General features: G+C 42.9%; 1 protein-coding gene across 20 annotated transcripts in view; it reads right to left on the minus strand.

Moving 5' to 3' along the window:
• Nucleotides 1-378: 378 nt before the first annotated feature.
• The window catches only part of ZNF146 (zinc finger protein 146), a 30,270-nt gene continuing 17,202 nt past the window's right edge, over nucleotides 379-13,446 (minus strand). For 13 of the 20 annotated variants that reach the window (XM_023198208.3, XM_023198206.3, XM_023198211.3 and 10 more), the window contains one exon: nucleotides 379-3,465. In XM_023198208.3, coding sequence (XP_023053976.1) covers nucleotides 1,824-2,702 — 879 coding nt within the window. In that variant the 5' untranslated portion in view covers nucleotides 2,703-3,465 and the 3' untranslated portion in view covers nucleotides 379-1,823. Of the gene's footprint in view, nucleotides 3,466-5,409; nucleotides 5,584-7,517; nucleotides 7,580-7,707; nucleotides 7,757-13,446 lie in introns of those variants that run through there. The other 7 variants (XM_026448753.2, XM_023198212.2, XM_023198217.2 and 4 more) reach the window with 4 other exon arrangements.

A 13,446-nucleotide genomic window follows, 5' to 3' on the forward strand; every position in this document is an offset into this window, starting at 1 on the left:
ATACAAAGACAGAGGTCATATAGTGCAGCGGTGCCCAACCTTTTTGGTACCAGGGACCTGTTTCATGGAAGACAGTTTTTCCACGGACGGTTTGTGGGGGTAGAGGAATGGGGATGGGATGTTTTCAGGATGAAACTGTTCCACCTCAGATCATCAGCCATTACATTCTCATAAGAAGCGCACAATCTAGATTCCTCACATGCATAGTTCCCAATAGGGTTCGTGCTCCTATGAAAATCTAATGCCACCGCTGATCTGGCAGGAGGTGGAGCTCAGGTGGCAATGCTCACTCACCCGCCACCCACCTCCTGCCATGCAGTTAGGGGGGAGTTGGGGACCCCGATATACTGTGTATACCATGTTAAAATAATTCAAACATTTGGATTGTGCTGTCCTTTTAAATTTTAATAAAATAGATTAATTTCATATTACATAGAGAGCAAGTCCATCCACTCATCCGTGATAAAATTTTAGAAATATTTTCTATAAAATGTTTAGTATTTGATTGGAAATGAATCCAGTATAACATGATTTCCACAGATACAGCATTCCCATCCTCACTCCCATTCTTATTTTGAGAAATTTTAAAAATACAGAAAAGTACAAAAAATAAGACAAGATATCCCTATACCACAATCCAGAATCAATCAGTATCTTCTTATATTTACTTGAAGTCTTTTGAAAGAGAAGTGGATGTTTATATAAAAAGCTGAAGTCCCCTTTAACCAATACCCACCCCACCTCCCACACTCATTACTTTCCCTTCTCCACTCTTCACAGGTGACCACTATCAAGAGTTTGGTCTGTTTCCTTCCAATCCATTTCAGAAACATGTACATACATATATGCATCCATTACCAAGAGATAGTACTGAGTTTTGTGAGGGAATTTTTAATTCAAATTTACAAAGAGTCACTGTACTATCTGCATCTTTCTGCAACTTGATCCCCCTCAATAATTTTGGGATCCTTCTGTTAATACATGTGGATTTCATTTGTTGCATTTTACAGATATATAGTATTACATAAGAATTTCCCATATTGTTCATGATGGGCTTTCTCAATTTTTGGCTACTACAAATCAAGCCACAGTTAATATCCTAGTATGTATTTCCTGAGCATTCATACTCACAAGTAGAACTGCTAAGTATTTCTGAAGTTGTTACAAGGAATGTTTCCCTATTCCCAAGGTCATTTGCATTTTAGTATATAGCTTTTTCATATTTCTGTTTTTAATCTCTGGATTCACTTTTGTGTATAGTTCATGGTCTATTTTTTTCCCCCTTGGAGAACAAATTACGTCCACTTAAAAAAAAAAATAGTTCCATTATTTCCTCACTTCCTGATGCCGCTTGTATCATATTCCAAATTCTAATAAATGCATAGGTCTTTTTCTGAAATCTCTTCTGCTCTGTTGAATCAATACCACAGGAGTCTTAATATTAGTTGTAGATGACCATGTCATCTATTTCTGTCTGTTCCTTTCCAATATTTACAACTTATTTTTCTTGTTACTGGCAAAGATCTCCAGATCTATGGTGGCAGCAATAAAATAAAGGCATCCATTTTCAGTTTCCGTTTTTAGTGAAAATGTGCCTAAACTTTCACCATTATCTCTGCTGCAGGTTTCTTTGTTGGACACAGGCTTTTTATCATACGATATCTTTCTCTTCAGTACAAATTTTCTGGTGTCCTTTAAGTGTTTAGTACTTGTTAAAGTTAACCTCATTCGTGGTGCTTTGCTTCAGAAGCATTATTTCTGGGGCATGATGAGGTGCAAATTTCTAATGAAAGCTTTCCCACGTTCAAGGTGTTCATGGGGTCTTAGTGAGTATGAATTTTCTGGTGTCTAATGTGGTGTGATTTCTGGCTGAAGGCTTTCCCACATTCACTGCACTGATAAGGCTTCTTACCTGTGTGGATTCTCAAATGCAGAGCAAGAGTTGAGAACTGAGAGAAAGCTTTCCCGCATTCATTGCAACCATAAGGCTTCTCACCTGTGTGGCTTCTCACATGCACAGTGAGAGATGAGCTCTGAGAGAAGGCCTTTCCACACACATTGCATTCGTAAGGTTTATCACCTGAATGAATCCTCACATGTACAATAAGTGATGTTCTCTGAGAGAAGGCTTTTCCACATTCGTTACATTCATAGGGTTTCTCTCCAGTGTGAATGTTCTGATGTTTTATGAGGTACTTCTTCTGGCCAAAGGCTGTTCCACATTCACTACATTTAAAAGGCTTCTCTCCAATATGGATTTTCTCATGCTCAGTAAGGTTAGATTTGCCACTGAAGGTTTTTCCACACTCCTTACATACAAAGGGCTTCTCTCCTGTGTGAGTTCTCTGGTGTCTGATGAGGTTTGACTTCTGAATGAAAGCTTTCCCGCAATCTTTACACTCAAAAGGTTTTTCTCCAGTGTGAATCTTCTGGTGCGTAAGGAGGTTTTCCTTCTGGCTAAAGGATTTTCCACATTCATTACATTCGAAAAGCTTCTCCCCGGTATGGGTGTTCTGATGTTTAATGACATACTGCTTTTGGCTAAAGGCTTTTCCACACTCGTTACATTCAAAAGGTTTCTCTCTCGTGTGAAAATGCTCATGCTCGGTGAGGTTCGACTTGTGGCTGAAGACTTTCCCACATACCTTACAGGCAAAGGGGTTTTCCCCACTGTAGATTCTCTGCTGGCTGAGGTGTGACATCTGAATGGAAGCTTTCCCACATTCACAAGGTTTCTCTCCAGGATAAATTTCTTGATGAGTGAGGATTTACTTTTGGCTTAAGATATTTCCACATCTCTTACATTTATAAGGCTTCTCTGTGTATGACCTCCCAAATGCAGAGTAAGGGATAAGGTTTGAGAGGAAATGTTACCATACTCAGTACATTCAATGCTTTCTCTCCAGAAAAATTTTCTAATACTCAATGAAGTTTTGCTACTTTCACTGGTTTCTCTCCAGCATGAATTTTCTGCTTCTCAATGAGACTGTCATCTAGCTAAGGGCTTGTCAATACTCCTTAGAAGCACAGGGTTTCTCTTCAGCATGACTTCTATGCTCGATGAAATGTGACATGTGGGTAAAAGTTCCCCCACATTCAGTAAATTCATAGGGTTTCTCTCCAGTATGAACACTCTGGTATGAGACGAGGTACAAATGTTTTAAACCAGAGGCATTTACACTTAAAGGGGGTGAATACCATAAGGAGTAAGCTGTGGTAGAGAAGTTCCCAGCTAATTCCCTTGATGATTCTTTCCTGTACAACCTACCTCATGATTTCAGTTCAGGTTGTTTCAAACTCAAAACTTCAAAAAGATGTGGCCTTAAAACAAATAAGGTCTGAGAACAGAGGAAGTATTTTTTCTTATATTCAATGCTCTTTTCCTCAGTCTTTACTGGAGATGAATCAACGTGCCTCCGAAGTCCTGGTGTCTGTCTATCTGTGCATCATCTTCTCAGGCTTCCTCTAAAATGGAGTACAAAGAACCACAGCACAAAGGAGTTAATTCATAAAGTGCCCAGAACCATGGCTGGCACATGGTAGGCCCTTCATCTTGCCTTTATAGTAGCACCACTTTTATTTGTGACTTTTCCCATTGCTAGCAGTAAAATTTTTTGAGATTAACTCTGGTAGCCCATCTTCCAATATGAAAAGAATCTATATTATTAATGCTTCCAACTAAATTATGAGAAGGGAACCGTACTTGAGGCGATCTAGGTAGAAAATTAACATTCATGGGTCTACAAAGCTGAGAGTACTCTTGAAAAATAGCCTTTCCATTTCAGAATTAGGAAGTTGTATAACAAATAATGAAAAATTGCCAAATAGAAGAAAAAGATGACTACATAAAAATCAGAAAGTCCACCTGGGATGCTAAGGAAGAAAAATAATGCTCATATTTTTCTTTCTTTCTTTTTTGAGATGGGATTTCACTCGTTATCCAGGCTGAAGTGCAGTGGTGCGATCTCGGATCTCGGCTCACTGCAACCTCTGCCTCCTGGGTTCAAGCGATTCTCCTGCCTCAGCCTCCCGAGTAACTGGGATTACAGGCATACGCCACCACACCCGGCTAAATAATGCTCATCTTTCTAAGAAAGGGAATAAATCAACCCACAAGTGCTTCCTCCCAAAACCCCATTAAAATGATAAGAAAGGGGAAAATGGTACAAACTCACAAGAAAAAAAAAATTTACAAGAGACACTGGTACACAATAGGTATTAACAAACTTTTCAATAATGGAAAGGATACGGAAGAGTTCAATGCACAGCAGAGTTATCTGAGGAAACTCAAATAATGCAAATGTACTGCAGAAGAGAATGCCAGTGATTTGTACCACAAAATATCGGAAAAACTCAGAAAATGAAGTGAATTAAGTTTTTCAAAAGGAATAAAGGATGGTGGCTGAAAAAAAGTGTAAGGAGCAGTTGAATATGCGCTGTCCGGTCATGAGAACAAAGGACTGGCCACATTTTCGTATGAAATGGAAGTTTATCCCCTGTAGAAATTTAATCAGAGCTCAGGGGCATTCAGCAAATGAGATGACAGGAATGAGATGCTACACGGAAATCAGAAATTAAACCCACATATGTGGTAAGACCTGCAGCACCATTCTGCAGCTGAAGACAAAAGATGTTGGCAACCAGGTATATATACCTACGGGCAGGATACGAGAGGATCCTTCTCTGGAGAAACGGAAAGGCCCACAATAAACGTCATTAGCAGCCTGGCCAACATGGCGAAACCCTATCTCTACTAAAAATACAATAAATTAGCCCGGTATGCTGGTGCATGCCTATAGTCCCAGCTGCTTGGGAAGCTGAGGCATGAGAATCGCCTGAACCTGGGAGGCAGAGGTTGCAGTTAGCTGAGATCACATCACTACACTCCAACTCCAGCCTGGGTGACACAGTGAGACTGTTGCAAAAACAAAACAAACAAACAAAACCTCATTAAGATGCCCCTCCAAGATGATAAGTGTCACTTGTATTCATATTTCATTGGCTAAAACAAAGGACTTGGCCGTGGCTGCTCACTGGAGTCAGACAGTATAATCTTCTGCAAGACGGAGACCAATGGTTCAGTAAGCATTTCACTTTTCAGCCACTGAAGGATACAAGCACCCAGGCACAAAAACTCACCTTTTAGTGAGCTGTTAACTAATATTCCACTAACCCCACTAACATGAAAGACATCAAATCAAGAGAAAAAAGTTATGAGGAAATAAAGGCAAGGTCCAGCAGACAACACTAAAACCAATCAGGAATAGGTAGAAGATATTTTGTCAGTTAAAGAACAACAGGTTTTGTAAGCAAGAAATGGAAAGAAAAGTTCTCTTAGAAATTAAGACTGTTGGAGGGAGACGGGGGAGATAAAGCAGAGCATATCCACATTCATCAATAACAAGTCACCTTGTTCCAGAAGGCATCGTTTGCCTCACCCTAGCAAACTCAGGCATGGCTGGGTGCTCACTTGGCCGATAAAATAGGATCACAAGTGACAAATGTCATTTCATGGTAGAAGTTTCCATGACAAGTTCAGAGGATACACCAAGGAAACATAAAAGCTGAGTAAAAGAAGTTCCAAAAAGAGAAAACTCATTAGAGGAAATATTCAAAGAACAAAAAACCTGCCTCTACTCTAAATCAAAGGGGCAACTTGATTAAGAATAAGACCCATACCTAGTCACACTACCGTGACATTTCAAAACAGAAAATACACAGGTTATAAATGTTTTCAGAAAGAAAGAAAAAGGCTGGACACAGTGGCTCACACCTGTAATCCCAACACTTTGGGAGGCCAAGGTGGGAAAACCACTTGAGCCCAGGAATTCAAGACCAGGCTGGACAATATAGTGAGACCCCATCTCTACAGAAAAGAAAAAAAAGTAAAGTTTCCGAGACCAAAAAGTCTGGGAACAGCTGCTCAAAATATCCATTCAACAAATACTTGTCTCATTACCATGTGCATGGTACAGTTTCACCGCTCCTATTCAACATAGTGTTGGAAGTTCTGGCCAGGGCAATCAGGCAGGAGAAAGAAATAAAGGGTATTCAATTAGGAAAAGAGGAAGTCAAATTGTCACTGTTTGCAGATGACATGATTGTATATTTAGAAAACCCCAGCTCTAGGGATAAATAGTATTGAACAAACTTGGTAATATCCCCAGCTGTCATCAAGTTTACATTCTAGTGGACATGATAACAGAATAGAGATGGTTTGTTAAAAAGCAGTACGGGCACAGTGGCTCCTGCCTGTAATCCCAACATTTTGGGAGGCTGAGGTGGGCGGATCACCTGAGGTAAGGAGTTCAAGACCAGTCTGGCCAACATGGCGAAACCATCTCTACTAAAAAAAAAAAAAAAAAAAAAAAAAAAAAATTAGCTGGGCATGGTGGCAGGTGCCTGTAATCCCAGCTACTTGGGAGGGTGAGGCAGAATTGCTTGAACATGGGAGGCGGAGGTTGCAGTGAGCCGAGATCACACCGATGCACTCCAGCCTGGGTGACAAAGCGAGACTCTATCTCAAAAAAAAAAAAAGTTTTAAGTGCTATGGAAAAAAAGGGAAGCCAGAAATAGATTTAATTTCAGATAGGATGAAATCTAACAAGGTAAGAATCATGTTAAGACATGAAGAAAATTAAGACAATGATCCTTACAGGTATATGGAGGAAGACCTTTCTTTTTTCTTTCTTTCTTTTTTTTTTTGAGACAGGGTATCACTTTTGTTGCCCAGGCTGCAGTGCAATGGCACCATCTCAGCTCATTGCAACCTCTACCACCTGGGTTCAAGCAATTCTCCTGCCTCAGCTACTCTCCCAAGTGGATTACAGGCACATGCCACCATGCCCAGCTACTTTTGTATTTTTAGTAGAGATGGGGTTTCACCATGTTGGTCAGGCTAGCCTCGAACTCCTGACCTCAGGTGATCCGCCTGCCTCAGCCTCCCATAGTGCTGGGATTACAGGCGTGAGCCACCATACCCAGCCTGGAGGAAGAGCTTTCTAAGTAGAAATTAAACAAGTTCACAGGCCCAGAAGAAGATCCTGATGAGCTTCAGTGACAGTGATACTTATCAAACATGATGTCCTTCATGTCCTTCTTTAGCTTAGCTGGACCCCCTCCTACCTTTTATTTTTTCACAGACAGGGTCTCACTGTTGCCCAGGCTGAAGCACGGTGGCACAATCATAGCTCAGTAAATCCTCAAATTACTGGGCTCAAAGTGATCCTTCTACCCCAGGTTCCTGAGCAGCTAGGACCATAGGCATAGGCCACCATGCCCTGCTACTTTTAAAAACATTTTGTAGAGATGGGGGTCTCATCATATGGCCCAGGCTAGTCTCCAACTCTTGGCCTCAAGCAATCCTACCTCCCCGTCTACCTAAATGCTGGGATTCCAGGTGTGAGCTGATGTACCTGGTCCCTATCTTTTAACCTTTTTAGAATCTATACATCTTCCTGGAAGTGGCTCCCAGAATTTTTTTTTTTTTTTTGGAGACAAAGAGTCTTGCTCTGTACCTTAGGCTGGAATGCATGGCACCATCTTAGCTCACTGCAACCTCCACCTCCCAAGATCAAGCAAGTCTTCTGCCTCAGTTTCCCAAGTAGCTGGGATTACAAGCGCATGCCACCATAGTCAGCTAAGTTTTGCATTTTTAGTAGAGATGGGGTTTCGCCATGTTGGCTAGGCTGGTCTTGAACTCCTGACCTTAGATGATCTGGCTGCCTTGTCCTCCCAAAGTGCTGGGATTAAAAGCGTGAACTCCCATGCCTAGACAGAAAGAAAAGTTTAGATTTTTAAGAGATAGCAACCAGATGCAAAGCTTGAAACCTGATTACAGCCTAAAATTTAAAAAAACTATGGAAGGCATTGTGGGGACAATTGAAAAAAATGTGAACATAGCCTGGGTAGTCTATAATATTAGGACAATATGGTTAATCTTCTAAGGTGTGATAATGGTATTTCGTTATATGCGGGGAACTCTTTTTTGTTGTTTTTTTTTTGAGACGGAGTCTTGCTCTGTCACCCAGGCTGGTGTGCAGTGGCACGATCTCAACTCACTGCAACCTTGGCCTCCTGGCTTCAAGTGATTCTCCTGCCTCAACCTCCCAAGTAGCTGGGATTACAGGCATGCGTCACCATGCCTAATTTTTGTAATTTTAGTAGAGACAGGGTTTCACTACGTTGGCCAGGCTGATCTCGAACTCCTGAAATCTGGTGATCCGCCCACCTCCACCTCCCAAAGTGCTGGCATTACAGGCATGAGCCACCACACCCGGCCGGGAGCTCCCTTTTTTGGTAGAAAATATATATCTCTAATTTTTTTAGAAGTAAAACATCATGATGCCTCAGCACACAAAATAAACACACAGATACGGACATACAAAAGCGTGGCAAAATATTAATTATTGAATCCACATGGTGGGTACATAAGAGACTGTTTTACTATTCTTTCACCATTTGTTTTATTTAAAAAAATGTTCATATGAAAAAATAATGGAATGGCTGGGCATGGTGACTCACACCTGTAATTCCAGGGGCCAAGAGTTTAAGAAAAGCCTGGCCAACGGAGCGAAACCTCGTCTCTACCAAAAATACAAAAAATTAGCTGGCTGTGGTGGCACGCACCTATAATCCCAGCTACTCAAGAGGCTGAGGCAGGAGAATCACTTGAACCTGGGAGATGGAGGTTGTAGTGAGCCCAGACCGCACCACTGCACTCCAGTGTGGGTGACAGAGCAAGACTATGTCTCAAAAAAGAAAAGAAAAGAAAAGAAAAAAAGGCCGGGCACGGTGGCTCAAGCCTGTAATCCCAGCACTTTGGGAGGCCGAGACGGGCGGATCACGAGGTCAGGAGATCGAGACCATCCTGGCTAACACGGTGAAACCCCGTCTCTACTAAAAAAAAAATACAAAAAGCTAGCCGGGCGAGGTGGTGGGCGTCTGTAGTCCCAGCTACTCGGGAGGCTGAGGCAGGAGAATGGTGTAAACCCGGGAGGCGGAGCTTGCAGTGAGCTGAGATCCAGCCACTGCACTCCAGCCCGGGTGACAGACCGAGACTCCGTCTCAAAAAAAAAGAAAAGAAAAGAAAAAAAAACTGATCAATACTTCCACACAAAAAATTCATAGATTATTTAACAGCAACTCGTGCATTCTCAAACTACTGATCAGAAAAATAAAACATGGACCTGCCTTTCAACAGGATTATAATGCAGACTATAGACAGCAAAATCTAAAAACATGTTTAAGATATCACTTACTGAGGACTTGTAAGTTCCTCTGGAAAACATGAAGTAATGGACAAGCAGAGGGAAGATGAAAAAAGGCAGAAGTAACAGAAACATTTAAAGAAAATTGAATTCAAGTTTATATGATAAGTAGTACCTACACAAGTAGAATATTTCATAATCAAAGGCCAAGATTCAAAAATTTTATAAACAGAAATATGTTCATATTCATAGTCACATAATTTGTATGGTTTTTTTTGGGGGGGATGGAGTCTTGCTCTCTTGCCCAGGCTGGAGTGCAGTCTCAGTTCACAGAAACCTCCACCTCCCAGGTTCAACTGATTCTGCTGCCTCAGCCTCCCGAGTAGCTGGGATGATAGGTGTGCACCACAACACCCAGCTAATTTTTGTATTTTTAATAGAAACGGGGTTTTATGTTGGCCAGGCCAGTCTCAAACTCTTGACCTCAGGTGATCTGCCTGCCTCGGCTCCCAAAGTGCTGGGATTGGCCGGGCGCGGTGGCTCAAGCCTGTAATCCCAGCACTTTGGGAGGCCGAGACGGGCGGATCACGAGGTCAGGAGATCGAGACCATCCTGGCTAACACAGTGAAACCCCGTCTCTATTAAAAAATACAAAAAACTAGCCGGGCGAGGTGACGGGCGCCTGTAGTCCCAGCTACTCAGGAGGCTGAGGCAGGAGAATGGCGTAAACCCGGGAGGCGGAGCTTGCAGTGAGCCGAGATCCGGCCACTGCACTCCAGCCCGGGCGACAGAGCAAGACTCCGTCTCAAAAAAAAAAAAAAACCCCACAAAGTGCTGGGATTACAGGCGTGAGCCACCAAGCCTGGCCTTTAAAAAAAAAAAAAAAAAAAAAGATATGGGGTCTCACCATGTTGTCCAGGCTGGTCTAGAACTCCTAGGCTCAAGAGATCTGCCACCTTGGCTACAGATGTGAGCCACCGTGCCAGGCCCTTTGTTCTCTATTAAAGAAAGCTTAGTGTGTCTTTTTAAGGCTTGACTGATTCTATTACAAAGACCATGAGAAAAGAAATAATCTAGAAATAACATGAAACTGGTCTGAGGTAATCTCTGGATCTGAAAATAATGGGATGAAAATTGTAATGTGGGTAGCATTCTGACACAATGAGAATGAAATTAGTCAGCTGTCTGTCCCATAAATAGGTAAAACCGTGTAAGGCAAGACGGAAACACTAGAGATGCCAAAATAAGAATTGAGATTACAGTTACTTCTAACTTAAGAATGAGACCGGGTGTAGTGACTCCTACCTGTAATCTCAGCACTTTGAGAGGCAGAGGAGGGCAGATCCCTTGAGGTCAGGAGTTTGAGACCAGCCTGGTCAACATGGTGAAAACTGGTTTCCAAAAAAATACAAAAATTAGCCGGGTGTGGTGGTGGGCACCTGTAGTCCCAGCTACTCAGGAGGCTGAGGCAGGAGAATCACTTGAACCCGGGAGGCAGAGGTTGCAGTGAGCCACGATGGGCACCACTGCACTCCAGCCTGGACAACAGAGCGAAACCACGTCTCAAAAAGAAGATGAAAGGGCCGGGCGCGGTGGCTCAAGCCTGTAATCCCAGCACTTTGGGAGGCCGAGACGGGCAGATCACGAGGTCAGGAGATCGAGACCATCCTGGCTAACACGGTAAAACCCTGTCTCTACTAAAAAAATACAAAAAACTAGCCGGGCGACGTGGCGGCGCCTGTAGTCCCAGCTAACCGGGAGGCTGAGGCAGGAGAATGGCGTGAACCCGGGAGGCGGAGCTTGCAGTGAGCAGAGATCCGGCCACAGCACTCCAGCCTGGGTGACAGAGCGAGACTCCATCTCAAAAAAAAAAAAAAAAGAAGAAGAAATATTTATTCTTCTAAAATTGTAGACAACATCTCTATTAATCTCTTTTTTTTTTCCGCTCTCGTTGCCCAGGCAGGAGTACAATGACGCAATCTCGGCTCACAGCAACCTCCGCCTCCCGAATTCAAGTGATTCTCCTGCCTCAGCCTCCCGAGTAGTTAGGATTACAGGCGTGTGCCACCACAACCAGCTAATTTTTGTATTTTTAGTAGAGACAGGGTTTCTCCATGTTGGTCAGGCTGGTCTCGAACTCTCGACCTCAGGCGATCCACCTACCTTGGCCTCCCAAAGTGCTGGGATTACAGGTGTGAGCCACCGTGCCTGGCTCTCTATCTACTTTTCATGTCTGTGAAAGAGAAAAAAATGTTAAGAGTAGGAAGTAGTTATAATTCTCATGTCATATGAGAGAGGATGTGAGTAGGCAGCAGCCATTACTCTTTCAAGAAAGAGTCCTTTCTTATCTATTTATTTTTAAAAACAGAGATAGGTTCTTGCTTTGTCGCCCATGCGGGAATGCAGTGATTCAACCATAGCTCACTGCAGCCTTGCACCTCTGGGCTCAAGCGATCCTCCTGCCTCAGCCTTCAGGTAGCTGGGACTACAGGTGTGTGCCACCACACTGGGCTAACTAAAAAATCTTTTGCAGCAACAGGGACTTGCTATGTTGCCCAGGCTGGTCTCATGCAATCCTCCAACTCTGGCCTCCCAAAGTGCTGGGAATACAGGCATGAACCACCAAGTATGGACAAGAAGAGCCCTTATGTATGGTGCTCTCCACAACCATAGGACAGCTTCAAGGGCCTCATCACCGCTCCTTGCATGCAGTCATGGAATCCAGGAATGTTACACTGGTTGAAGGAAACTTGACGGACCCACTGACATCCCTGAATGGTAGGGAGCATAGGGCTTACCAAGGAAAGACACACCACCCTCGAATAAAGCAGCCTGTTAGTATAGCAGGACAGAGGAAGGCACGAGTTTCTTTAAAAAAACAAAAAAAAAACAAAAAACACAAATTTTAAAGTTCAAGAGGGCACAATTTTCTATCTCCCTAAATTCCTGACTTCTGTATCCAACTGTCTACTTGAATACTCATTTATATGATCAACAGACACGTCATAAGCAACAAGTCCAAAAGAAAACTCCTGATCTGTCTCAAAAATTTCTACAGACTTCCTATCTCATTAAATGATACTCCATTTTCTTCCAGTTTTTCAAATCAAAACCTCGGACTCTTTTCTTCTCATATCCCACATACAATCTGTAAGCTATTCCTTTAAACTATTTTAAAAACCAGACAGATCGGGCGCGGTGGCTCACGTCTGTAATCCCAGCACCACTTTGGGAGGCCGAGGCAGGTGGATCACAAGGTCAGGAGAGAGAGAGACCATCCTGGCTAACACGGTGAAACCTCATCTCTACTAAAAACACAGAAATTAGCCAGGCATGGTTGCTTGCACCTGTAGTCCCAGCTACTTAGGAGGCTGAGGCAGAAGAATCACTTGAACCTGGGAGGTGGGGTTGCAGTGAGCTGAGATCATGCCACTGTACTCCAGCTTGGGCAACAGAGGGTGACTCAGTCACCAAAAAAAAAAAAAAAAAAAAAATTTGACTACCTGTCACTAAACGACCATCACTTTCTCACTCAGATTTTTGAGACAAGATTTCTTCACCTAGAAATTTTTGAGACAAATCTGGAGTTTTCTTTTGGACTTGTTGCTTATGACGTGTCTGCTGATCATATAAATGAGTATTCAAGTAGACAGGTGGATAGATTAAAGTCAGAAGTTTAGGAAGATAGAAAATTGTGCCCTCTTGAACTTTAAAATTTGTGTTTTTTCAAAAAAAAAAAAAAAAAACGGCCTCCAATTAACCTTATAGCCTTGGCCCCCTACATAGTTTATTTTCTATATAATAGACCTGATTATTCCTTTCAAAATGTAATTCTGATCTTATTATTCCTCTGCTGAAAGCCCTCTGATAGGCTGGGAGCAGTGACTCACGCTTGTAATCCCAATACTTTGGGAGGACAAGGCAGGTGGATCATTTGAGGCCAGGAGTTCGAGACCAGCCTTGGCCAACACGGTGAAACCCTGTCTCTACTAAAAATACAAAAATTAGCCAGGCGTGGTGGCAGGCGCCTGTAATCCCGGCTACTCGGGAGGCTGAGGCGGGAGAATCGCTTGAACCTGGAAGGTAGAGGTTGCAGTGAGCCGAGATCGCACCACTGTACTCCAGCCTGGGTGATAGAGCAAGACTCAGTCTCAAAGAAAGGAAAAGGAAAAGAGGGAGGAAGGATGGACGGAAGGAAGGAAGGAAGGAAGGAAGGAAGGAAGGAAGGAAGGAAGGA

The sequence above is a fragment of the Piliocolobus tephrosceles genome, chromosome 21 (assembly GCF_002776525.5).
Source record: "Piliocolobus tephrosceles isolate RC106 chromosome 21, ASM277652v3, whole genome shotgun sequence".
NCBI lineage: Eukaryota > Metazoa > Chordata > Mammalia > Primates > Cercopithecidae > Piliocolobus > Piliocolobus tephrosceles.